This window comes from Thermothielavioides terrestris, chromosome 6, assembly GCF_000226115.1.
Source record: "Thermothielavioides terrestris NRRL 8126 chromosome 6, complete sequence".
NCBI classification, from domain to species: domain Eukaryota; kingdom Fungi; phylum Ascomycota; class Sordariomycetes; order Sordariales; family Chaetomiaceae; genus Thermothielavioides; species Thermothielavioides terrestris.
Genome location: NC_016462.1, coordinates 578,019 through 598,822, shown reverse-complemented (window position 1 = coordinate 598,822; position 20,804 = coordinate 578,019). Strand labels below are relative to the sequence as shown.

At 60.0% G+C, this 20,804-nt stretch overlaps 5 protein-coding genes across 5 annotated transcripts; 2 read left to right on the top strand and 3 right to left on the bottom strand.

The window, feature by feature from the left end:
- Positions 1 to 889: 889 nt before the first annotated feature.
- On the top strand, positions 890 to 2,718 carry THITE_2058212 (uncharacterized protein; the record flags this gene model as incomplete). The annotated part of the gene is made up of 3 exons (XM_003657406.1): positions 890 to 979; positions 1,085 to 1,663; positions 1,744 to 2,718. 3 exons carry the CDS (start codon positions 890 to 892, stop codon positions 2,716 to 2,718), a joined length of 1,644 nt encoding a protein of 547 aa, XP_003657454.1.
- A 781-nt stretch (positions 2,719 to 3,499) lies between these two features.
- THITE_2123181 (uncharacterized protein) lies at positions 3,500 to 5,461 on the bottom strand. The gene is made up of 3 exons (XM_003657405.1): positions 4,557 to 5,461; positions 4,060 to 4,489; positions 3,500 to 3,972 (listed from the first exon to the last, which is right to left on the bottom strand). Exons 1-3 carry the CDS (start codon positions 5,147 to 5,149, stop codon positions 3,781 to 3,783), a joined length of 1,215 nt encoding a protein of 404 aa, XP_003657453.1. The 5' UTR covers positions 5,150 to 5,461; the 3' UTR covers positions 3,500 to 3,780.
- A 223-nt stretch (positions 5,462 to 5,684) lies between these two features.
- Positions 5,685 to 8,183, top strand: THITE_2123179 (uncharacterized protein). Its single transcript, XM_003657404.1, has 2 exons — positions 5,685 to 6,139; positions 6,203 to 8,183. Exons 1-2 carry the CDS (start codon positions 5,901 to 5,903, stop codon positions 8,151 to 8,153), a joined length of 2,190 nt encoding a protein of 729 aa, XP_003657452.1. The 5' UTR covers positions 5,685 to 5,900; the 3' UTR covers positions 8,154 to 8,183.
- Positions 8,184 to 9,989: 1,806 nt separating this feature from the next.
- Positions 9,990 to 11,481, bottom strand: THITE_164702 (uncharacterized protein; the record flags this gene model as incomplete). The annotated part of the gene is made up of 1 exon (XM_003657403.1): positions 9,990 to 11,481. The coding sequence occupies exon 1, from the start codon at positions 10,950 to 10,952 to the stop codon at positions 9,990 to 9,992; it is 963 nt and encodes a 320-aa protein (XP_003657451.1). The 5' UTR covers positions 10,953 to 11,481.
- Positions 11,482 to 14,985: 3,504 nt separating this feature from the next.
- Positions 14,986 to 16,923, bottom strand: THITE_2171502 (uncharacterized protein). Its single transcript, XM_003657402.1, has one exon. The coding sequence runs from the start codon at positions 16,275 to 16,277 to the stop codon at positions 15,645 to 15,647; it is 633 nt and encodes a 210-aa protein (XP_003657450.1). The 5' UTR covers positions 16,278 to 16,923; the 3' UTR covers positions 14,986 to 15,644.
- Between the last annotated feature and the right edge of the window lie 3,881 nt (positions 16,924 to 20,804).

Genomic DNA, 20,804 nt, shown 5'->3' with positions numbered 1-20,804 from the left:
ACCAAGCGGCGGGTCGCGGCCACCTGATGTTCCGGGTTTGGAACCCAACCACGTTCCAGGCCATGAGGTCCGCCGCCGCGCCTGGAAGATGGCGGCACCGCGAGGCCCCATGCTGCCCACATCTCTGTCTGAATGCGCTTGCCACCGTTAAGTTGTGTCAACCTGCACCACTTGGCACACGGTACAAGCGAATTCGACATGGATCTGCATGGGAACACGACTGACCTTCGGAGCCCGGACCCGATGCGGCGTGCGCACGGCGAATCGACCGCCGCAACCCGATCGCTGATACTTTCCGAGAAGCATGCAGCAAAAAGGTATAAGACCGTCGTGCTGTCGACACTCGCAGAAGCGCATCCTGTTTGGGGTTTGGGGCTTGATCTGATCTGGGCATCGAGTGGGACCTCGCAGCCAGTCATCCGAAGCCAAATTCATCTTGGTCGTTTTGGGACGAGAACGGCCGTCCTGCCCTGCGCACGCCGTGCCCCAGCTCCACGAATGACGCCTCTGCCTTCCGCGGCTAGGAATATGCATCAATTGCATCAATTCATTCTGGCTGGCGCCTCTCCATGGCAATTGACGGGACTGTATGTGGCCACGGACTGGAGAAAGTGAGTTACTTGGCTCAGAAACCCGCACGCCGTCCCTGGTCCCCCGCCATTTGGTTTGCACCATGTAAGTGGTATCAGTGCGGGGCAAAATTCTGCGCTGCAGGCTCCAGCAGCGCCCTTGCGGCGGGCCCGCCCGCCGATGCTCGGCACCGCTTCCCGCCCGCCGCCAGCCTCTGACTCCTTCACCTTGCTGTCCGCCCGCGACCCCGAAGCAGTTGGGTTCCAACCGCAACTATCGACCGCCCGTCAGCCATCTCGAGAGATAACCTCGTGCCACCATGTCGAACGGCGCTGTCACGAACGGCTCCTCCGGCCAGACGCACACCGAGTCGCAGCGCTACTTGAGCACGCGGGGCGACGACAGCGGTGTAGGCCCTGGCCCCTACCCTTCCCTTTTTCTCGCACATCGCATCGCGCGAGCCATCTGCCGGCGGCGAGAGGACCGCACAGCGCTGACGCTTTGCGAATAACAGCTCTCCTTCGAGGAGGTCGTCCTCAAGGGCCTCGCCTCCGACGGCGGTCTGTACATTCCCCATGAGATTCCCGCCGCCGAGCAATGGGAGTCCTGGAAGGACCTCTCGTTCGTTGATCTTGCCTTCAACGTCCTGTCGCTCTACATCTCGCCCTCCGAGATCCCGGCCGAGGACCTCAAGGACATCATCCGCCGCAGCTACGCCACTTTCCGGTCCCCCGACGTCACCCCGCTCATCCAGCTGCAGGGGAACATCCACCTGCTAGAGCTCTTCCACGGGCCGACATTCGCCTTCAAGGATGTGGCGCTACAGTTCCTCGGCAACCTTTTCGAGTACTTTTTGGTGCGCCGGAACGAGGGCAAGACGGGGCGGGACAGGTATCACCTCACCGTGGTGGGCGCTACCAGCGGCGACACGGGCTCGGCCGCCATCTACGGCCTGCGGGGGAAGAAGGATGTCTCCGTCTTCATGCTCCATCCCAAGGGCCGCGTGAGCCCCATTCAAGAACTCCAGATGACTACGGTGCTCGACGCCAACGTCCACAACCTCGCCGTGACGGGCAACTTCGACAATTGCCAGGTGAGTGCGACGAGGTGACGACCGCGCCGGTGCGCCCGAGGATCCTTGCTCACATTTTTTTTTTTCTCTCCCCCTCTCAGGACATCGTCAAGGCTCTGTTCGCCGACCCCGACATCAACTCCAGCCACAAGCTCGGCGCCGTCAACTCGATCAACTGGGCGCGCATCCTCGCCCAGACCGTCTACTACTTCTACTCGTACTTCTCGCTCGCCCGCCAACAACCCGACTCGTTCAAGATCGGCGACAAGGTGCGCTTCGTCGTCCCGACGGGCAACTTCGGCGACATCTTGGCCGGCTACTTTGCCCACCGCATGGGCCTGCCCGTCGACAAACTCGTCATCGCGACCAACGAGAACGACATCCTCGACCGGTTCTGGAAGACGGGCCGGTACGAGAAGAAGCCCGCGTACGGCGCCGCGGCCGAGGGCGGCCTCCCCGCGGACGGCGTCAAGGCGCACGAGGACGGCGTCAAGGAGACGCTGTCGCCGGCCATGGACATCCTCGTGTCCTCCAACTTCGAGCGCTTGCTCTGGTTCCTCGCCTACGAGTTCGCGTCCAGCGCCGGCATGGACGACGAATGGAACAAGAAGCAGGCCGGCCAGGAGGTCTCGGCCTGGCTCGCCGACCTCAAGACCAAGGGCGGCTTCGGCCCCGTCTACAAGGACGTGCTCGAGGCCGCCCGCCGCACCTTCGAGAGCGAGCGCGTCAGCGACCAGCAGACCCTCGACACCATCCGCAGCCTGTACAAGGAGGTCGGCTACGTGCTGGACCCGCACACGGCCGTCGGCGTCGAGGCCGCGAGGCGGTCGGCCGCGCGCGCCCCCGGCGTGCCCACCATCGCGCTGTCGACCGCGCACCCGGCCAAGTTCGCCGGCGCCGTGACGCTCGCCCTGCGGGACGAGCCCGGCTTCGAGTTCGACGCCAAGGTGCTCCCGCCCGAGTTCGTCGGGCTCGACAAGAAGGAGAAGAGGGTCCGCGACGTGGCCAACGACTGGACCGCCGTGCGGGAGCTGGTCAAGCAGGAGGTCGAGGAGGAGCTGAAGGGGCTGAGGTGATGCGCTCTGCATTCCCGGGGGATGGCAGAGAAAGAAAAGATAGGTGGTGGTGGTGGGGGTAATGTGTATGATGTGTCCTGACGGGACGTGGTGATTGTGACACCCGGGGAAGCGGTGTTTTGCATTATAACAAACGCTCTAGAGATGCTCAGCAGTGGTTGACGAGCGCTTCGATAGACGGTGGGCGAAATCTTAATACAGGCCAAAAAAGTTCAAAAATTTAGCCATGATTTGCTCACGCATATCAACAAGTATCTGTCTCGCTCCATACAAGGCACTGCCGGCCAATCCAACATCATGTGCAAGTGGTTTGGGAACAAATGGGTGTCTAAGGGGTATCAGCATGCCCGCTTATTCTGCTCCCTTTCGTTCGATACCGAAAAGCCTAACATTACAACGCGCGCTCGCCGGTCGTCTTCCCTCATGAACCGCCCACCCAGCCGGCCGGTTTGCGCGCTTCATCAATCCGTCCATCTATTTCGTTACATGCGCCCCCTTGCCACCCTTCCACAACCCGTGAACTCCTCGCGAGCCTGAGAGGTGCTGGACGAAGTCCATTCCGGGGATGCCGCACAAAAACGGACGGTATGCACCACCTCTAGAGCAGCCACAGCACCCTAGTGAGAAATATTCGCGACAGGATACCACCGGTGGGTAAGCAAACCAGACACCTCAGCCCACGCTGCCCCGCGGCCGCGCCTGGGAGTCTACGTAGGCCGCGTGGCTTCCCGCGGCACGAATCCCCTTCCAATCCCCTTCTATCCTTCCCCCCCACCCCCTCCCCCACCCCGGGCGGTCTGTCCCCGCAGTTCTGAGCAGATCAGCGGATCTCGGCACGCCACATTACCATCAACCTAGCGCCGCTCAGAACGGCCCACTCCCGCCAAAGGAGAAGGACGGCAGTTCACAATGCCGCGACGCAGTCTACCGCCAGCCAGCCTCCGGGTCCTCACAACCAGCAACCGACTGCAGCAACGACAGTGAAGCGACAACGGCGGGAACGGCCCTCCTCCTCCTCCTCCTCCTCCTTCTCCCCCTCCTCCAGGGCGGTTGGTGAACCCCCTAAAGGAAGTAATCGCCGGCGCCGCGGCGGCCGCCGGGGATGTGGCGCTGGTCGTCGGGGACGGCGGAGAAGATGGCGAACTTGGTGCGCAGGGCGGTGTCGACGGTCATGATGGAGGCGACGTTGCCGCAGCGGTAGCAGTAGTTGGGGGCGGACCAGACGGTGACGACCGACTTTTCGGGGAAGTGGAACTGGAAGGGGGAAAAAAAGTGCTTTGTTAGTTTTGTTCGGGTATTCTACAAGGCGGGGAGGGGTTGGGGGAGGGAGGAAATAAATACCTTGTAGCCCTCGTTCACCAGCTGGTGGGCGCGGGCGATGGTGGTCAGGCCGTTGACGTGGTTGAACTCGGTGGCGACCTTGTGGCCGAACAGCCAGCCGGCGCCGCGCGGGCTGACGGCCCACGTCTCGATGTCCTCCGGGTCGCTCCAGACGAGGTCGCAGAAGGCGCCCTCGTGCGGGATCTCCTGGGCGCGCGCGACGACGCGGATCTGGTCGATGGTGCGGATCTCCGGGCTCAGCCCCCCGTGCACGCACAGCACCGTCCCGTCCACGATGGCCGCCAGCACGAGAAAGTCGAACACCTGGCAGCACGCCTTCCACACCGACGCGTTGCCGTACTTTTGCTGGCACTCCTCATAGAAGCCGTACACTTGCGTTATTTGGCGCGACTCGTGGTTGCCGCGCACGAGGACTATCCTATCGGGGTATCTGGAGGAGTGGCACGCATGTTAACTGAGCGTCCCGGTCAAGAGGCGGCGGCAGCTCATTTGCTCACTTTGCTTTCAAACACATTAAGAGAGTAAAGGTCTCGAGGCTGAAGTAGCCCCGGTCGACGAAATCGCCGAGGAAGACGAATCGGGTCTCTGCGGACTGCGAGCCCGAGTCGGCTGGAGGGGCGCTCCCCTCGTGTGTCTCGGCAGCGGCAGCCGCGTCATCGTCTTCATGGTCGTCTGCCGTCCCGGTCCCGTTCCCGGTCCCGGTTTCGGTCCCAGCGCCAGCCCCGGCATTCCTGACCTTCTGCTTCAGCTTCGGGTTTGTGATCTCTGTTGGCGGCTCGATGTCGTCGGACGTGATGACGGTCGTGCTCGTCGTGGGGGCCTGCACGTTGGACTCGCCGGGCATGCCGCCAGCGACGCGGAACAACTCGAGCAGGTCGTAGAACTGGCCGTGGATGTCGCCGCATATTGTGACTGGGGTGACCACCGGTTGGATATTGGACTCCTCCATCAGCACCTCCTTGACCATCTCGCACAGCTGCTTCATGACCGGCTCGGGCAGGTAGTGGCACTGCTTGGCCTCCTCAAGCCACTCGTCCAGGCCGGCGCCAGGCCGCAGGTTTGCCGGACCGGGCTTAGGCACAGTCGCCATGACGGTTGCGTGTGAGTCTGATTCGTATCGTGATGGTTGAGAGAGAACGCGAAGGAGGGAGATCGACGGGGGGGCGTCCGGTGGAGGGGGTGATGGCGGCGGAGGAGGGGGAGGGGCTGGATCGCCCACAGGTGGCGCCGCTTCCGAGCTGTTAACTAATGCACGGTCGGATCAGGATCGTGCGTGTATTCTCCTTAATCACTAAATCGGAAGCATTGGGGCTAACAACGGCACCGTCGTTCCGCTGCGAGCCAGGTAAAACTGTACGGAAGAACCTGAGGTTAGGCACGGAAGCACCGAGGCGCAGATGGGACGGGATGGCATCGGGGCCCGCCATTCAACCGAGATTTACGCGCCCCGAGTGCGGTTCCAGGGCACCTCGACCCGCTTCCGGGGCGGCCCCCCGCTGCAGCTTGCGCACCATCATGCCAAGCAACCTGAGCCAATGTCCGACCCTGCAGGCTGCCGCAGCGGTCCTTGATAAAAGTCGGCCCCACTCACATCCTTATCAGATTCTCGATTTCATGGGGAGCTGCGAGCAACTTAACCTCACCCCTCCATTATCGCACTGAACATCGCTCCCCGAGCTTGAGAGTTGAGAACACGCCGACGTGCGACCTGAGCACTCCGAGTGGTATTCAGCGACTGCCTGGGTTCTCATCTCTTGCCGATAACTACCGTCGCCTTTCGCTGCTTTGCGCTTGGCGGATTTCCCCCACCCCCCGCCCCAAAGCCGGGCTTCTTCACCGTGATGGGCACCCCACAGCTGTTGTCGAAGAAGACAAACGGCGGTTCACTTACCCAGTCTTCCGCCGATGCGCCGACGGCTCCCAAGGTGAAAGCCCCCATGCAGGGCGAGAAGGTCGTGGTTCGCCGTTTACCGCCGGGCATGACAGAGGAGGAATTCGTTACCATCCTCGGGGACGAGTGGGCGGTCGGACACGGCAGGGTCGACTGGTTTTCGTACTGGCCGGGGAAAGTCTCGAAACAGTGAGCCACTCCGTTCCAGCAGTTCAATGACTTCTGAAAGTACTGATTCGCCGCCCCCAACAGTCCATCAAAGCCGTCGCGGCCCGCCCGCGCATATCTCCATGTCACCCGGAGGGACCTTTTGACCGCGCTTCTCCAGACGGTGCAGTCGAACAAGTGGGAGGATGCCAAGGAGACGTACAATGACCCCGCCCTCGTGTCCCTGCCTACCGTCGAGTTCGCCACCTACAAGAAGATCCCCAGCGGCAAGAAGCGCGTGGATGGACGCCAGGGCACCATTGACCAAGACCCGGAATTTATGGCTTTTCTCGAGGGCCTGGCCAATCCTGACGTTAACAAAGAAGCTCCCAACGCGGACCAGGGCGCTGAAGAGACCAGCAAGACCGAAAAGACGACAACAACGCCCTTAGTCGAGTACCTGAAGGAGAAGAGGGCGGCTAAGGCCAAGGACGCCGCTGCGGCAAAGAGCGCAAAGCACGCGCGACATGACTCGCAGGGGGGCAAGGCCAAGACAGCCCCGGCGGCTGCTGAGGAGCCCAAGAAGAAATCCAGGGATGGCAAGCCTGAGAAGGAAAAAGCGCCAGAGAAGCCCGCGCAGAAGCCGAAGGAGTCAGTCAAGATCCTAACTAAGAAGGCCGCTGCTGCAGCAGAAGCGGCCGCCGAGGCCGCAAAGGCTGTTGCAGCCCAGATGCAGCCGAGCGCCCAGCCCAGCGCCCAGCCCAGCGCCCAGTCAGGATCCCAGGAGGCTCTCCCAAAGAGCCGCAGGGCCGGCATAGCTGCTGCTGCCCGGATACTGCAACGCGACTTGGGCCTTAGCCCTGGGAATGCGCACCGCAAGGCCCGCCAAGAAGCGGCCAAAGCAGAAGCAGAGGCAAAGGCAACCCCTACGAAGGAGACCGGGAAGCCAATCGTGACCGCTGCGTCGGAGCCAGCAGCCCCTTCTTCGCCCGCGGAGTCCTCGGCGTCGTCCGCTCCTGCCAAAACACAGCCCTCCGCTTCAGGCAGAGCACGGAATAGGAAACGCGGCACTGGCGAAGATACCGGGAAACCAAAGGGAGATGCGAAGGGTGACACCAAGGGCGAGAAACCGGCAGAGCCCGCCACCTCGACCCCGCCAAAAGGGCCTATCGCCGTGTTGAAGAAGAAGGACAGCAGCCAGCAAGTCCCATCGCCGCAAACACAACCCGCGACAACATCAGCGCCATCAGGTCCCTCCACACCCAACGTATCAGCTCAGCCCGCAACAGCAGCCCCTGCGTCTGGGCCCAAGTCCACCGCCCAAAAGCAGGGCGCCGCTTCCAAGAAAGCGAGCACGCCGGCCGCTCCGAGCCCAGGTGCCACTCGTGCGTTCGTCAAGCACGCCAACCACTCCCAAGGCGTAACCGAGGCACTGCTCAAAGAGGCCCTCCAGGCGTTCGGCACCGTCACAAGCGTCGAGATCGACCGCAAGAAGGGCTTCGCCTACGTCGATTTCGCCAGCCACGACGGCCTCGCCAAGGCCATGGCCGCCAGCCCCGTCGCCGTCGCCCAAGCCACCGTGCAGGTCCTCGAGCGCAAGGAGATGGGCAAGAAAGGGTCGGCATCGGCGCCGACGCAGGGGAAGAACGCTGCTCATCCTGCGCCGGCGTCTGCACAGGCCCAACAGGCTCAGCCGCCGGCCAAGGCTGCTTCTCCCGCTGCCGCTCCTGCTCCGCAACCTGCCCCACCGGAGCAAACTCAAGGCCAAACTCAGTCTGCGCCACCCCCAACACAACAACAACAAACCCCAGCTCCCGCTTCGGCAGCCGGACCTGCTACCGCGGCCGGGGACAAGGCAGGCTCTGGTGAGCAGCAGCCGGGAGGCAAGCGCGGTGGAAGGAGACGCGGCGGACGGGGGAGGGGGGATAAAGATAAGGATGCGAAGGAGGGGAAGGAGGGTAAGAAGGAAGGCGGTGGCAGTGGCGGTGGTGCGAAGAAGAGTGATGGGGCTGGAGGCGGTGCGGCTGGCTCGGGGGTTTCGGCGGGTACAGCGTGAGTGCATAGCGGTAGGGCTCGCACTGAATTGTCTTTGAAGCGGGTGCTGTACGTGCGATTCTTAAGGAGACGGCAAGTGGATAGGGGCGTGGAATGGCAGTTCTCGAAGGGTGCTCGGCTCGTGCTTGTAATGACGGGGAGTTAGAGGGAAGGAGTCGGCATATTTGCACTCATACCGTGATGACCAAGATCCTGGGCCTGTAACGGGCAGGCTTTTTCCATCCATCTTCTTGCCTTGCGTGCCAGAGACTCCACTATCACAGCTACCCATCCACCCACCTACATTGCCTGCCTACACTCAGACAGTGTGGCGGCGCTGGGTCCTTCTACATACACTTCAGTGTCGGTGGTTATCTGACTAAGCGCTCAGTGAGGTCAGATGCAAGCTCCCTCGCCGGGCTTGCAAGTGAATAATCATATTCGAGAAGGGAGCGAAACCGGACACGGGATATGAACATCACCGCCAGGTTCTCCCGATGATCCCGCCGGCGCTCGAGGTGCAAGCCTATGGCTGGTCGCCACCTTGGGTGCCAGACAGGGTTTCTAAAGTCATCAAGACTGACAGACATATCTAGTTTATGTCACACGTCAAACGACGAAAGGACGCGCACCGCAATCGGAAAAAAAAAGTTCAGATCAATTCCAACTAGATCCAGCGAGGAAACCACTTCTATCGATCCTGTTCCCGATCCCCGTTTCCACAGAAATTGCCGTCCAATGCCAACGGCATGATACAGAACCCGGAATACATGACGTGCGTGCGTGTGTGTGTGTGTGTGTGTGTCTCGTCCATAAAAAAGCCAAGCCGTTGCCGTGGGGACAAGACAAGGGGGAAGTCTATCTAAAAGCTCTATAGAGGATCCATGCAACCCAACAATTCCCGTGTAGTGTAATAACCCGTTCCCATCCATACCCAATATCCGACGGTGTTGAATCCCATCCCAGTGTTCATTCCACCCCGCCCCCGCGCTCCGTTCCAGGGGGGAGACAGACATACATGCCCGAAAACGTAATTGTGGTTGATACAACACGACAAACAAGACCAAGGAAACAACGGGGTATATGAGGGGAAAAAACAAACAAAGATTGCCGGGGGAAATTGCCAAGAGAAAACAACAAACGGCGATAAAGCTCCCCCAAACGAAATGAAATGAAACATGCAGGTGGGAACAGGAATAACGTTGTGGAAACCGTGGGGTCTGCCCGAAATGGAGCTCGCGGGGTCTCCCGCTCATGGTCCACTTCCCGAGAGGATGGAAACAAAACCCCACAAAACCCGAACGAACGATTCGCAGTGGAGCCCCCAAGTGAAGTGAACTTGAGCCGCGTGCGCGTCGCTGTGGGCAACCGCCAAGTCAGGCTGGACCCACAGGCTCGGTCCAGGCAGGGGATGCATGTGTTGTGGCTGACGGCTGGGCTGAGCTCGAGTGCGGCGCAGGTGAGGAGCGAAAATCTCCCGGCAAGCTTTTGGGCCGGGTGAGCCGAAATGGAGGCCGCCCGGATGTTTCATGCGACGGCAAGGGTTGTGCGCGTGTGTGCCGGGGGTTTCCAATGTGACGCTGGGGTTCCGATCAGGGGATGTGGGGCTGCGTTGGGCATCGCGCGGCTGCAGCCCAACGAACAAAGTTTTTTTTGGCGCGGGGGAAGCAGAGTGGGCAATGGTGGAAATCGTGACGCTCGCAGTAGCCCATCGCCAGGGCTGCAGGAAGGAAGCAAAGCTCGGTGCAGGGTCCCGCCAATCGGCGGACTGGCGTCAGGAATGCAGCTGGCGCGAACCAACCGAATGAAGATGTCGATGTTGGTGTTGCATTTGTCGCGTGCTCCTTCGCCGGCCGCATTACCTCGCGTGCCGGGTCGATCGCGGAGCTCCGTATTCGTCGTCGACTACGGCGTAGCTGCTGTACTCATCGGCAACGTAGACTGCGGGGTGATGAGACCGCGGAATGGTGCTGACGAATGGATCGCGGATGCTCGAGTAAGCGGAAGCTGTTGGGTAGGCTGACGCGGTCGTGGTCGCGTACGCCGGGTACTGCCGTGATGGCGAAGGAGGAACAGGAACCTGCGGTCGTGGCGCGCCGTGGCCAAGCGGCTCGATGTAGCTGTCGCGTCTTCGCTGGCTCCTCGTGGAAGTGCTGCTGCTCTTGGCGTCGCTTTCCTCGCCACGCGTATCGAAGCGCTTGCGGAGTCGCTCGGTTTCTTCCTGGGCGGCCTTCTCCTTCTCCTTCTCCTTGCGTCGCTCGCGCTCGCGCTCCTTCTCCCGCTCCTTCTCGCGCTCCCGGTCGCGCTCTCGGTCGCGGCCTTTCTCCTTCTCGGTCCTCCCCGACGACTCCTTGTGCCGCTTGCTGGAGCTGCGGCGCAGCTTCTTCTCGTCGGACGACTCGGATGTCGCTGAGGGCGACGAGGCGCCGCTGCTCTTGCGGTTGGCCTTCTTCAGCTCCTTGATCGTCTCCTGGAGCTCGGCGTTCTGTTCAGAGAGCTCCTTGTTGGCCTTGGTGAGCGAGTCCTTCTCCTGAGAGAGGATTTCGTTCTCGTTGGTGAGGGCGCGCATCCTGGCCTTGGTCTGTTCGAGATCGTTGCGGAGCTGCTTCAGGCTGCTTTCAAGGTCGGCAGCCTTGTTGCGCCAGTCGTCGCGCTCCTGGCGCGTGGTTTCGAGAGCTTTTCGGATGCTGTAGATGCCCTGGTCCTCGAGGTAGCCACGATCGGCATTGGATGCATGGCTCTCGCAGTCGCTGAACCCCGAGTCGCTTCGCTGATGCTCGTAGCCCCCCGTAGGTGAGGCCCGGCGGAACTTGACGCTCATGTCGGCAGACGCGATGGTATGAGGAGAGGAGCTAAAGCAGCCAAAAATCCAAGATGTGTTGTGTGCTGATTCGACGGCGGCGCTGCAGCAGTGCCCAACTGGGAGAGCTCGGTATATCTGCGAGGAGAAAAAAAGTGTGGGCGCAGAAGTCAAGGGGGTAAATGTGGGCTGCAGCCGAGCGAGGAATGCCGGTTTGGGCGCAGGTATAAGTGAAACGCTTTAAAAATATCCTTGGGCAGGAACAAATTTCGCTTGTCTGTCTCACTCGAGGAAAAAAAATTTCGCAAGACGGTGGATGACGGCAAGAGGAACCTGGAACACAGGAGAACTCCCCGAGGCGCTTTTATTAAGGTTTCCCTCTCTTGGTCGCTCGGAATCTGGACGAAGGCTGCCTTCAAAAGCGACCGCAGGTGAAAGATGCATGTGCGGGAAACAAGGAGGGGGAGGGGTCGAGGTATCAGGCCTTCAGGGCTTCCCGAATCTGCCCACCCCGGCAAAAGGCAGCCACGGGCAGCAGAGGGAATTTGGAGTCATACCTATTCTAGGCATCCAGACCGCAAGGCTCACCGAAAGCCTGAGCGGCCTCCGAAGTTGCGGCAGTGCCCACCCCAGGGACAACCCCCTGCCGGATATCCGCGAGGCAGGTCCAACCGCACAGCCCAGGGTAGACGTTAAAGAGGTCCCGCCAAGACTAATTTCGGCCAATTGTCGGCTATGTTTTTACAACGTTATTACGTAGCCACCATCGCCAAGGCGTTTGCTCTATCGCCACGGGTTAGTTCGCTAGGGGTACGGGGGGCGGCGCTAGCCCTCCCCTGGTTAGGGTTTAGGTTAAGGTTAGGATATAGATTATAGTTAGGGTACGGGTTATCTTCGTTTTCTTTTTTTTCGATTTGGTTGAGTTTTCGTAAAGTTGTTGCGACGAGTCTTTACGATTGTTCGTTGTTGATGTTGCTCGAAGTCGTCGCGGCCTGCCGATTTGTAATTACTTGTACGCGGCAGTCTCCGAAATTAGTCTTGGCGGGACCTCTTTAACGACGACCCAGCCGAGGAGCGCCTCCCCACCCCCTTTCCCTTCCAGCCAAAATTTCGATGCAACAAGGGACCTGGATAATCGTCCCTTGTGTGACCATTCCATTCGTCTACACGACGTCGAGGCATGTTCCACCGACATGTGTGCTGGCATCCGTTGCCACCAGGAAGAGCGCCCGTTTGGGACAAGGGACATCAGGAATGCCTGCGCTGAATTTGGATGGCACCACAAAGAGCCCAGTATGTGCGACTCCAACAAAACGCTCGTCCACGGGTGGGCCACTTGGCCGCGAGCAGACGAATCAGCGTGGCTCCTTCAGCGCTTGCGAGCGCGGCGCGGACGGTGGACGGTGACTCACCCGTTGCTCGCCGTGATGCCACCTTTCGATTGCTTGTTGTCCTGCGCGCCGGCCAAGATGCGGGCGGGGTCTTGTCCGGGACACGTTTTTTCTCGTCTGCGCATTTTTCTCTCACCTCGGGATGTTGCTCGAAAGCCAATTCACCGTTTCTGACACGGAAGCCACGGCGCCCCCTCCACACCTTAGTGACACAAAACGGCGTCGCCTTCCACAGTACTCCGTGCGTACTCCGCATACCCCGAGAAGATCTTCTTCCTCTTTCTAGCCCGTTCTCGATGATTTGGAATGAATAACAGCCCAGCAAACTGAGCCTGGGTCTTGCTCACCCCCTTTGTCAGGCTGTACGTCCGCTGCGAGGGATTTTGTTTCTAGACAGTAAACCAACACATGCTTTGGGAGGTGCAATGTTCATGCCGCCAAACAGGCTACTGGACCCGCGAAGAGGGATGAACTCCCAGCCCTACCACACAAATCTTCATTGCTGGTGTCTCCACTTCCCACGACGGATCCGCCGCAACGTCCTCGACCAGGCCGACCAAACGGCCAATCCCAGTGACTCACCAAAAAGTGTATCCGCACATCCACGTACCCGGGCATGTACGACATATGTACCGTACGCAGTAGACACCTCTACGCTTCAAACAGAGGAAACAACACTAAGGCAGTCCAGTCAGACAACAACCGCGTCACTGCGGAGCAGCTCAAGCTCGTCCCTCGTATAAAGAATGTATCTCGGTATCTGGTATGTACTGTACACTGGACCGCTTCGCTTTGCTCAGATGAGCATCGAGAACTGCCGACAAACCGGCCCATCATCGCGCAAATCAGACACGAATTTTCGCAACTGACAGTCCGAGTCGATTATCTGAAGCACAACCAAGTGTCATTGGACAATGGCAGTTCTCTGATAAGGTACCGTAGCGGAAATGCATCACCGATGCGATGTTCAAAACGGATGATTGCGGGGGAGGGGTCGGAGGGGTCAACCAGAAACTGGAACATTCAAGCTCTGTCCAAAGCTTGCGCAGCTGCGCATTCGGTGCGCGCACCACTGCTGGGACTGCGCCCGACACTAACCCCGAGCTCACCCCGCGACCCGGAAGGCCCCCCCCCCCCCCCCCCACCCTGCCATGGTGCTGCCATGGTGTGGAGACGACAGCCTACGAGGACCCCTGCCCTGGCCCCGCCAGCGCCAAGAAGCGATCGCCGTCTGTCGTCATAGTTTGGAACCGTCCCGTCCCATGGCGCAGACTACCTTACAATGACAAGGGCGCAAGCCGATGACAAGAATACCACAAGGCGCCACGCCGTGCTCCGGTCCAGCGCGGTCAACCAGGCCGAAATCCGGGCAGCTGGAGCCCCGGAAAATCGGTCACAAGACCGCCGGCGAGAGGTCAGGCAGCCAAGGCAAGGCAGCTGGGTGTTCCCATAACGGGCCAGGCCTTGAGCAGCGGTCCCAGCCTGGCACAGGGTCCTTGCATGCTGCAAATCCAGCTTGGCACAGATTCCTTGCGTGCTGCAATGCAAGCTGGGATCATCCGCCTCTTCGGCAGACAGGGAGCGAGCATCTCCGCAAACCGATGAATCCCGAAGGCAGACCGCATGCCGGCTGCCCCACCACCGAGCGGGCAATCGGACAGGCTGCCGTGCACACCACCACCGGGTCGAGGGCCGAAAAAGCTCGAGGTTCTGAGTGGTCGTCGTCATCAATGTCGGTGAAGGCACAAAGAATGGTCACACATCCAACACACAGTTTTCCCTACACATCCGCAAGCTCGCGACGCTTGGAAACGCCCAACACGTGTCTGTCTGCCAACAACAAGGCAGATCTTCCAACAGGCGCCGAAATGAAGGGTCTATTCTGGACTCCTGCTTTTTGCCACCAACACCGCCCTCACCGCCGGACCTAAGTCCGAGCGGTCTGATGAAGCGAGGTGCGAGGGCAAGGCGGCGCAGTGCGACCCTGTATTGTAGGCCTCCACGCAGAAACAAAGCCGGGGACGCTCCGCAGCAGGGAAACAGCTCCGCGTTCAAAGCATAGCTCCCCCCTAATAGCATCCTGCATGCCTACCTTCTGTACTGGTTGAAGGAGCGACATGCCGGCCAGCGAATTCGGTAAAGGAAAAATAAGCATAATAAATATTATAATCCTGCAGCACCGCCTCTCACACCTGGCCTCGATGCCTTGTTTTACAGATAAGCGAGGAACGTTGGCTGTCTAAGCAAGCGGAAAGCCACATTGGTTTGTAAAGCGCAGTGTTTTGTCCTGCAGCGCGCACTGCCCGTAGACAAAACAAAAGTTACAAGAAAGAATGAGTTCAGAAGCTATCACATGGTCCGCGGAAGTAACTTTTGTTAAACGAGGGATAAGAATAGAACAAGAAGAGCTGTCGATGGAAATAGACAAGAAGAAAGAGTAGGCATAGAAAACCTTCCAATCATAACAAGCGGTGAAACAGCACGAATCAAGACAAGCGAGACCACGCTCCATGCTTGGTGTTGTGCAGCAGTGCCGAGGTGACACTGCCGCTGCACGGCCGTTTCCGTGAACAACCGTCAACCTCAACTCCGACCGAAAGCCAAGCTCGACAGTGCTCTCGGCCAGCAGGCAAGCAAATCACCACAGGTTTGCGCAACAGATGATTGAAGAACAAGGCGGCTTGTCCATTCTAGGTAATCTATCTAAAGAATTCCTCCTCTTTCAAGGAGGATGTCACCTCCCTCCGATGTCCGTTGTCCGGCCCTCCTTCCAGCCTTCCACAAACCGTCAGGCGACCCTGTTCGCTCAACTGATGATAATGATGATGATGATGATGATGGTGTGCGCCGCCGAAACCGTAACGTAAAGTCCTTCCGTACCGCGTGGTACTGCGCTCGGGGTATCGAAACAATCTGATCTCCTTCTTGACCAGAGCCAAACCCAAATTACCCAACCCAGCCCAAGCCCAAGCCCAATCCCAAGACCGGTGAAAGTATAGAGCAATCCCAAGACGCCTTTTTCAAAGCCAGAACCAGACCCCAAGATCATGATCCATCTGCGAGAGTGTTGGTATCAATCTTCCCTCTTTGCAATATCCCATTTCAAACCATGCCGCCGTATATGCCGTGCCATGCCCGATCCCTGACGCCGAATCCGTCTATTTTGTCGGTCCAAATCATGCAAGCCGTGAAGAGGAGAAAAGCGATGGATGTCCGTAGAAATGCGGGCCCAACATCTGCGATGTGGTGGTACTCGTTGCTTGACAGAGACGAGGAGTGGTACTCGTTCTGCTTGACCGAGACGAGGAGAGGCAGGACAAGGCTAGAAGCGGGTGGGCCGACGGGCGTTGAGACGCTCCTCGATTGCGAGGCGCTGGTTGAGCGCGTCTTTGGTCTGCTCGAGCTGCCTGTTTTCGGCCTCGAGCACGTCCATGTTCCTGCGCATGATGCCGAGGCGGCGCTGGGCGTCGTCGTAGCTGCGCTTGATTTCGTTGTAGAGCTCCTCGAAGCGGGTCGCCTTCTTGGTGTAGTGGGCGACCTTGGTCTTGAGCTCGCTGACCTCGGTCTCGAGCTTGGCGCACTTCTTGCGCAGCGCGTGCAGCTTGTCGTCCTTGCGGGCCTCGTTCTCCGAGGAGCAGTCGGCGGCGAGGCGAAGCTCGCGGTTCTCCCGCCGCAGCTCGTCGTTCTCGCGCCGCAGCTCGTCGACCCAGATGCGGGACTGCTCGAACTCGCGAAGCTGGATGTTCAGGAACTGGTTCTCCCGGAGCAGCTTGTCGTAGGCTTCGCGTGTGACGACACGCTCGCGGGCTGGCATGTCGCCGGCCACGTCGTCCAGGATGGTGTGGACTCGCTCGGCGCTGCGGCTGCGAGGGCGGCTACGGCCTCTGGTGCGCCGCGGTTCCAGCTCAGGGGGAAAGTCGTCTCGGAAGGAGACGCGGCGGGTGTGGCCCGGCATGGCAGCGAAAGATTCGGAGCTTGGCGGGAATCAGAAAAGAACTGGGTAGCAGGGCACGACTGGTGTATTGGTGCTTCGTGTTTGTGTGCGAGTTGGCTGTTGCAAGATGACAGAGGGCGATGGTGGATGGACGGATGGGAAAGGGAGAGAAGGGAAGAAGGCCTGGCTTTTAAAGTAAACGAGATCGAGGTGCAAGCTGCCCGGTAGGGCTGAGTATGCGAACGCCCATGGGAAAGGAGGCCGCATGGGATGCACACAATCTTGCATGCATTGCTGGAGGGTAGCCAGTAACAGACGCGAAGTAGAGCAGGGGCTTGCACAAGCGACCGGGAGAGGCTTGACCTCAGCAAGGGGTTCAGGCACAAGTTGCATCGATACTTCCGATCCAGGTGCAGGTACGGGTACGGGTACCCGTACGGCTATGCGCACCCATGGCCAGGGGGGGAGGGAAGATGGTGGGGGGTGACGAAGGCGTGTAACGACGGGGGCAGGATGAGGCTCAACCCCACGGGGCCAGCATGGCCACACACACCTGGACACCAAGGTTGAATTTCAAGGCGTCCTCGGAGGGAGGGAGGGAAGGAAGGAGTCATGAGAGCACGACCTGCAGTCCCGGATCTCTAGATCGGACCTTGGCCGAGACTCGAGCGGCCGCAACTAGACGGACACCACACATGCAAGGCCATCTTGAACCGGAAGGGCGGCAGCTTTGCGTCCCATCCGCAACTCGAATATCTCGGTGCCTGCCAGGTGAAGCTAGGATGTAAAGAGACACTAGCGGCGGTTTGGAAGGAGGAGGGGGCAAGAGGGGGGGCATGACAGCTGACGCGCATTGTAGCTCCACTTCAAGCTTCTGGAGCGCCCGAAGGGACGAGGAGGACTCCGAGGCACAGGCGGCATGGCGAAGCCAAGAAGTTGGGAATTGATGAGAAACAGGTGCGGAGGTGGTACAGAGGCAAAAGGCGGCGACACAAAGAAGCTGCGAAAGAAGGCCACTCGAAGCCGGGAGGACGTGGGCTGCTTGTGTAACATGGGAGGGGAAGGGCCATGGTAGGCGCCGAAAGGCGGCAGCCCATTCGCCAGCCAGTCGGGGTGCGCCAAACTGGCCAGTCTGAACAGTCTGAGTGGGGCTGAGCCCCGGCTGCGACTCTGCAATTGGTGGGAGGCCTGCGATGTCTCGGCAGCCTCACGTGACGAGACGCTCCCTTTCCCCTTGATCCTCGCTTGCCGCTTGCCGTTCGGCGCAGCCATGCGTTCGTTGCTGTGACGTGTGTTCCACGTTGGGTGGTGCGACCTCGGCCCCCGCTGGGCATTTTTCTTTGTTCTCCTCAGTTTCGAACGGGTCACACGGCTCACTGCATCGCCGGCATGCCTTCCCGAAAGGATCCTGACAGGACTTTGGTGCTAGGACTGCTTGCGGGCATCACAGCACCCGGCAGTCCGTCCTACGCAGTACATTCCAGGTTCGTACACAGTGATTAGGTACATTGTCTCATGACATCCCGGGAAGAGGAGAGTTTCGTCAACTGTGCCGCCGAGAGCGGGAGGAGTCGGGCACTTGCATTGCGCTGCATGATTCGCACGGTCTCTCGAGAGCCTCAACTGGCCCAGCCTCTCTCAGCCGCGGCTGGCCTAACTGTTCCACTCACTGTCCACTCATTGTCCACTCACTGTCGCATTGGAACGCCGAGCCTGAGCCACGAACCACAAGCCACGGCAATCTCAAAACAAGCCACTCATTAAACCATCAATGACGTTGATTAGTTATCCTTCACAGCGTCCAGCAGAGGGTCGTGGTTATAGAGGTCCCGCCAAGACTAATTTCGGAGGTTGCCGCTTACAAGTATTTACAATCGCCACGGGGTAAGCGGGGCCGCGACGACTTAGAGCAACATCGACAATGCACAATCGCGAAGACTCGTAGCAACAACTTTACCAAACCTCAACCAAATCGAAAAAAAAGAAAACGAAGTTAACCCGTACCCTAACCTTGACCCTCACCCTAACCTTAACCCGAATCCTAACTAGCGGGGGGCTAGCGCCGCCCCCCGTACCCCCGGCGAACTAACCCGTGGCTAACCCGTGGCGATAGTGCAAACCCCTTGGCGATCTTGGCGGGGTACTGACGTTGTAAAAACATTGCCGACAATTGGCCGAAATTAGTCTTGGCGGGACCTCTATAACCTCCAGCCAGCAGAGAGGGTGGCCTCTGGCGGACGGCTCTCTCGGCGTCGCGGGACCCCTTGGCGCCGCCCACCGATGTTCGCTCCCCTCCCTCTCCTCCACCCCTTCCCTCCCCTCCACCCCTCCCCTCCCCTCTCTCCCCTCTCTTCACCTCTCTCACCTCTCTCACCTCCCTCAATTTCCGTCAAGCGGACCCTCCGGCGCCATCAGTGGATGACCACGGCTACCAGCTGGACGCCATCCGCCGCTCTGCCGTCCATCGCCGGATAGTTGCGCGAGGCTGCCGTGATAACTTCTTACGCAAGGCAAGCCGGCCATTCCGTGCGTGTAGGTTAACCCTCGTCATAGCCAGCCGTGGCTGCCAAGTCCGGTCTCTATCCGTACGCAAGCCTGCAGCGCCAACCCCTGCCAGCAGTGCGTGTGGGATTGGGGTTCAGCTTAAATCCTGGGCCCTTCAGTCAGGAGCAGCACATGCGCCTCCGCTATCATCCGCGCATTGTCTGCGAGTAAACAACACAGTGACTACCTAATTCCGAATAACATAGTACAGTACATCCACTACATAGCGTGATCAATGTTAACTCTGTCCTGCTGTGCCGCCGCCGTACTTGTGCACCGCAGCCCAGCTGTGCAAGGGGCAAGCCGACGCCGATTCCATAGCCGACGACGATGACGTAGTCGGCTGTAGTGAGCCAGACAGAGAAGCCGCCGTCATCGGCCTTGGTTTGTTTCGTTTTCCTCTTCTTTTCTCTTTTCTCTCACGAGGCCACTTGCGTGTTTCAGGGCCCAACATGCGGTCGTGTCGCGGTTTACCGCCGACCCGGGACTCGTCGCTCGCGCGGCGCGGGTCGGCCTGGATTCGGCCAATGCACCGCCACAACCCCCCATCCCCAACCCCGAGTGTGGTACATGCAGTCTCGACGCCGGTCTCTGGGGCCTGGCACTGGAGACTCGGTGTGGTAGTGGTGGCAAAGACACCACCTTGAGTCTGGAACCTTGCTCGGAGCCCTCCGGGATGGCGTACCCTGTCCAGCCTGCCTGCACTACCTTCCTGCCCTCTCCGTGTGGTACCCCCCCTCGCCTGTGCGGCTGTCCCGACGAGGCGTCCACTCCTAGGACGTCGCCCCTTCTCTCGTTTTCTTTCCCCTTCCCCAAGGCAGAAAGGGCGCCACGGGAGGAAGAGGGGGAGGAGGATGAGTGGTGGGTGGGTGGATATGTGTGAGTGGATCACTTACACCGACAGGGCAGAATGGGAACTGCTGCTCGGCGTCGCGTCGAGATGGGGAGAAACGGCCAGGCCAGGTGCAAACTGGCTCGCGCGGGTCGCGGGCGGTTTCTGAAGACCCGACCACCGAGTCATTGGCGCCATGTCCCATCCCGACCCAACGCCGACTCGGCAGTCCAGCTTGGCTTGGGACTCCTCGCCTCCATCAGCTTCAGATCTGCCTTCGGGCTCCCACCGGCCACAGACGCCTGTCCCGCCGACGAAAAGGCGAACTCGTTGCCTTGTTGGATCGCATGATCCGCCGTCCCTCCCAAACTTACCCTGGCCAGCCACTTTCGCACGCCGAGGTACTTCCACCCGGGGGGGGGGGGGGGGGTGCCAGGAGAGACAGCGGGAGGGAGAGCGAGGGAGCCGGGACGGTTCACGCCGACCAAAGCAAGATCATCCTTCCCGAACACGCCATCACTCTGATGGAGACAGGAGCAGTGCCGTGGTCAGTCAGCCCTCAAGGCAACCGCTACTCTCCTGCTCCATGCTCTTCCCGCGACCAACGTCCAGGGCCACAACCAAGGAAGCATGCTTGGCTGCTCCTCATCCACCCCGTCCGGCAGCTGACGTGGAGCAGCCTGAGCGGAACCACCCCGCGCTTGTCTGCCGTCTGGCCAACGGCCCAAGGCAACCTGGTTAACCGCGCATATTGGGGTCAGTCACCCATACGGGACGAAGCTCCGCATGGTTCAGTCCGAGGCAGACAGATATCCAGCACCCTGCCGCCCTGACGCGGACAAGGACCGCAACGAGCCCCCTTCTTCTTGATGGCTAGTCTCCGTCCTGGCCGACCGAAACCATCACAAGGCAACCCGATTTCCTCCCGTTTCCAGCCCAGCTAGCATTCCCGTTCCAGATGCCTCGCTCCTATCCTGCCCAGGCGAACACTCATCCACTTTCACGAAACTAGTCAACAACAGACTATGAAACCTGTCCCGGCTCGACCAGACAAGGCAATAATACCAGGCCAGGCCAGGCCAGGGCTTGAAAGGCAACCCCCCTTTTCCCTTCCCCCCCCCCCCCCCCCCCAGGAAAACGCCCAACGCACACATATACACCCCACTCAGAAA

Coding starts and splice junctions, on each gene's coding strand:
- THITE_2123181 (XM_003657405.1), bottom strand. CDS start 5,149: ATGGCGACTGTGCCTAAGCCCGGTCCGGCAAACCTGCGGCCTGGCGCC. Junction 4,490..4,556: donor TTAATGTGTTTGAAAGCAAA/GTGAGCAAATGA, acceptor CCACTCCTCCAG/ATACCCCGATAGGATAGTCC. Junction 3,973..4,059: donor TGGTGAACGAGGGCTACAAG/GTATTTATTTCC, acceptor TCCCCCTTCCAG/TTCCACTTCCCCGAAAAGTC.
- THITE_2123179 (XM_003657404.1), top strand. CDS start 5,901: ATGGGCACCCCACAGCTGTTGTCGAAGAAGACAAACGGCGGTTCACTT. Junction 6,140..6,202: donor CCGGGGAAAGTCTCGAAACA/GTGAGCCACTCC, acceptor CGCCCCCAACAG/TCCATCAAAGCCGTCGCGGC.
- THITE_2171502 (XM_003657402.1), bottom strand. CDS start 16,277: ATGCCGGGCCACACCCGCCGCGTCTCCTTCCGAGACGACTTTCCCCCT.